General features: G+C 40.7%; 1 protein-coding gene across 1 annotated transcript in view; it reads right to left on the bottom strand.

The window, feature by feature from the left end:
* Positions 1–4,309, bottom strand: part of HMGCS1 (3-hydroxy-3-methylglutaryl-CoA synthase 1) — a gene marked incomplete at its 5' end in the record, with an annotated part of 11,087 nt that overhangs the window by 2,217 nt on the left and 4,561 nt on the right. Inside the window, 4 exons of the mRNA XM_004703633.3 lie at positions 373–536; positions 1,326–1,451; positions 2,698–2,804; positions 3,573–3,743. Coding sequence (XP_004703690.2) covers positions 373–536; positions 1,326–1,451; positions 2,698–2,804; positions 3,573–3,743 — 568 coding nt within the window. The remainder of the gene's footprint in view (positions 1–372; positions 537–1,325; positions 1,452–2,697; positions 2,805–3,572; positions 3,744–4,309) is intronic.

The following is a 4,309-nucleotide window of genomic DNA, read 5'->3' as shown; positions in this document are numbered from 1 at the left end:
ATTCCTCACTGTAGGGTGAATTTAGCAAATTACCCATGTAGCCCGAGAGAAAGGCAGGTCACCGAGCCTCCCCATGCACAGTGCTTTGTTACTGGCAGCTCAAGCACTGAGGGCCTGGCTGGCGACTTAATTTGTACAACACTCAAAAAGCAAGACTATGCACTTAAAGGTTATAAAGTCTGGCTTCACACTTACTGGGATGTTGGGCAGCTCACTTTACTACCATATATACTCGTGTATAAGCCGAGTTTTTCAGCACATTTTTAATGTAGTTTTTGTGTGTGCTGATATTCAGGTCAGCTTATACTTGATTATATAGGGTACTCTGAACCACATTACAGTCATGACCAGACAGCAAAGAGCTCTGCTTACCTCAGTTGCTGTGCTTGAATGCACAAGTGCTACTCCTTCCTCCAAAGTGTCATCATTTGGTGAGGGGCGCCGAGCATAGGTTCTTCGGTGCATTTCATCCACTCTAACCAGGTACCATGTTCCTTCAAAGAGTGAATCGATTGAACCCTGGGGAATATGGTTGACTACAAGAAAGGCAGAGAATATGAAAAATTTGTTATGTCATGAAACTCATTGGTAATCAACCTCAAAGTTAGAAGGTAAAATATTTCCCTAAAATCTTTACCCATAAAATTATCAAATCCAGTGTGGACATCCCTGTCTTATAAATAGCATGATTTTATCCCTCTGTTGTGGACTGAATTGTGGGTGCTCAACTATCTATCAAATCGGGTAGGCTGTGATTCCCAATATCCTGTGGCTGCCTTCCATTTGTGATTTGATGTAATAATCCTCTACTTTGTGTTAGGTGCTGTAAATCTTAAGCTCTATATCTTAATGAGGCAGGATAAGGATGGGTTGGATCTTGAATCACAAAGTTTTACAACAAGGTTTGACTCAAGACTTACCTTTCCTTGAGTCACACTTTTATCTTGCAAGAGATGAAGTGAGCAGAGAAAGAGGGACCTGACTACCACTTAGAAATAAGAGCTGGGAACGGAGCACATCCTTTGGACCCAGAGTCCAGACAGTGAGAACATCCTAGATCCTGGGGAAGACTGATGCAAAGATTCCTGGAGATCTCCAAGGAATGTCACACTCATATATGCTGAAGCACACAAGGGTCCTCCCCTAGAGCTCGTGCCTTAAATTCAGACTTCTAGCCAACTAAACTGGGAGAGAATACGTTTGATTGTTAAAGCCACTCACTTGTGACATCTGTTACGGCAGTTCTAGATCACCAAGACACCCGCCTCCCTCCAACAGGCTTGATCTATATTTACGTGTAAACATGCATGATGAAATTTTCTTACCTAAGTGATGAGTGTCCTCTCTGAGCTTCATGGTTTCAGCAAAGACATCTGGTGCCACACAAGTTCTTGAGTCAAGCCTTGATTTAAGGTCACATAAACTTGCTGTTATTTTATCAAGAGCAGACCCTAAAATAGTAAATAATTTCAATATTGAGACTAAAACTAGCATGCCACAAGGAAGCCCGAATAAACTATTGCAAAAGAGATTAAAGACACATTTTTTATTTCTCTTAGATTCGAGGGCTACTGCTTCGTTAGTAGAAAATATGGTGAGTTAGTTAACTGTGCCAGCCTGGCCGATAATCACATGTGGGTCTGGTTGAAAGGCGGAGGGATAAATGGGTGGTGAAGCCTCGCCTTTCTAGTTCTCGGGTCTCTTGTTTTGTGATGGTTGTATCAGGTGCAGCTGCCTTAGCAGTTCCCTGCTTCAGCTTGCAAGATTGACTTCCTCCAAGACATCCCCAAGGAGAAGCCGCATGGATCTATCCCGATGCAGCCCTGGGTGCTGGAGCAGCCGTGTGGAGACCCTTGCCAGTGCTGAGATGCTTACACGTTCACGGACTCAGCTTTCCTCCTGCAGTCGGCATCATTGCCTCTGTTTTGTGAGGTGGAGGACTTTGTGGACTGGTGTTGGGTTAATGGGTTAATGTTGGACTTGTGGGCTTGGGCAGCATTGGGTTGGGATGTTTTCGTGATGCACACTTTCTTTACATAAAACTCTCTCTTATACGTGAGGTGCTGTGGATTTGTTTCTCCAAAGTACCTAGACTAATACATATGGGATCTAATTGATCCCCGTTTTCTATGACCTCTGACTACATGTTTCAATATTAGCCAATAAACAAGTTAGGACACAGGGGAGATTTGAAGCTATGTAGCTTTCCTACAGTTAATCCACTGTATAATTTTAAAGTAATGTCCAATCTTCCAGTTTTTCTTCTTCTTTCCCATTCGGCAACAGCATAAAAGTTTCCTTATAGAGTCATTATCTATAAAAATTAGTTTAGTATAAAATAAAATTAAAAAGGAATGCTTCTGCTATTTTTCACTCATACCATCAGACGTAATCATAAGTGTAAATATTCACATGCTGGCTGTATTTAAAAATATACCTTCCCTACACACCTTTATGGCCTAACTACATATAGTGAAAAATAAATAAATAAAAAGACATCATTATTGGCCTAAGAAGAAAGCACAACAACTCTAATTCAAGCAGAGTCCTGCCCTTTAGCTAGTTCAGGCAAATATTTAGGGTAAAGAGCAAAAATGAGCCTGTATTAAAAGAAGATGAAAATGTTATAATAATCTATGGGATAGGTCCCAGTGCTTACCTGACCAGCTGTCAACGGAGTTGACACTTGGCACTCACCTGGTGTAGCATCTTGTGTAACTTTAAGGGAGTACAAGGTGGCAGCCAAACCAGAACCATAAGAGAAGACGCCAATCCTCTTGCCTGCCAATTGCTGAGGTGAGTACCTGCATGGGGAAATATAGAGCCATCAACAACGAATGCATGGAAAGCCACAAAAGTTGAAAGAAAATGTCATACTATAGCCTCAGGGATTAAAAGCTTTAATTTTACCATAAGCCCACTGAAAGCAAACGTTTTCACCTCTTTGAGAGTGACAATATAAGCATCTCTGTGAGTGCATACACAAACAGGTATAAAGTGGAATGAAGCACCCAAGGGGAGGGAAAGGAGTAAAAGACCTGACTGGAAGAGAGACGAACTGGTATCAAAGCTTATCTTTTGGACTTAGGGAGAACCTCCTAGACCAGGGGAAGTTATATCAAGACACGGGGTATCTCCAGGGAAGGCTGAGCCCACAGACGCTGAAAGGAGGCAAGGACTTTCCTCTAGATCTGACAGAGAAAGCCTTTTTCTTCAGAGTCAGCACCCTGAATTTGGACTTTTAAGCCTCCTAAACTGTGAGAAAATATATGTGTTCAATCCATCCCCCGCCTTGTGGTATTTCTGTTTTAGCAGCACTAGATAAGTAAGACATGGTTCAACCAAAAGTCAAGAATGAAAAATGAACCCAATTAAACAGTGGCCAGGAAAGTCAGGGAGACCAGACATACTTCTGGAAGAACCCTAACTTCAACCCGTGTGTTTTTCCAGTCTATAGACAACAACAGATTTAGAGAGACTGGAAGTAAAATGATATCCTATGACTTAGCATTAATATTACAAGTTTGACACAGTAAAGTGAGGGGAGTAATACGGCTGAAATGTATACTTACTGTGCTAGCACAGAAGCAAGGGAACCATAGACTGAAGATGTGTACATATTTCCATTTTGATTTGATACAAGCAAAGATGCCTTTGTTTTCTGATTAAAGAGTTCAGAACTAGCCTTCATAAATGCCTTTTCCACATCTCTATCAAAGTAAGTATCTTCTAATTTAACATCCCTGAAAGATTAAAAAAAATTTTTTAAAGGTAAATTCAGTATTTAAACATATTATTTTATTATATCAGATAGTGAGGGTCTAATTAAAAGTCAAGTCTATGGTTCTTCTGTTTCCCCAGTAGTTAAAAACCACTCTTCCAGATACCCAGAAGCATGCTAACTGCTATGGAAAATGTGAAGAGAGAGGTCCACCTTTAAAGGTTTTTTCACAATGTCTAGCCAACTGATCTCAATGTATTAATAAATCAATCAGAGCTTTATTATTACCACACAAAACACTGATTCAAGTCCATAATAGGGTTATTTAGTTAGAAAAAGTCATAATACCAAAGAAGGCAAATCTTAAAAGTTGAATGGAATTTTACCAAATGGAAAAGAAATGGACACAGGCAGGGAGAAATAGAATGAATCTTGACTTGACAGCATGCTAAAAAGCTGTCGAACTGACTGACTTATTGTGACCCCATGTGTCAGTAGAACTGGCCTCCATCGGGTTTTCAGGAGCTGGTTTTTTAGATCTCCTGACTTATTGTGACCCCATGTGTCAGAGTAGAACTGGCCTCCATC

This window comes from Echinops telfairi, unplaced genomic scaffold (assembly GCF_000313985.2).
Source record: "Echinops telfairi isolate 266 unplaced genomic scaffold, ASM31398v2 ScPeMD7_7469;HRSCAF=8507_1, whole genome shotgun sequence".
NCBI lineage: Eukaryota > Metazoa > Chordata > Mammalia > Afrosoricida > Tenrecidae > Echinops > Echinops telfairi.
The sequence above is the reverse complement of the archived record's forward strand: the minus strand, read 5'-3'. Positions and strand labels throughout refer to the sequence as shown.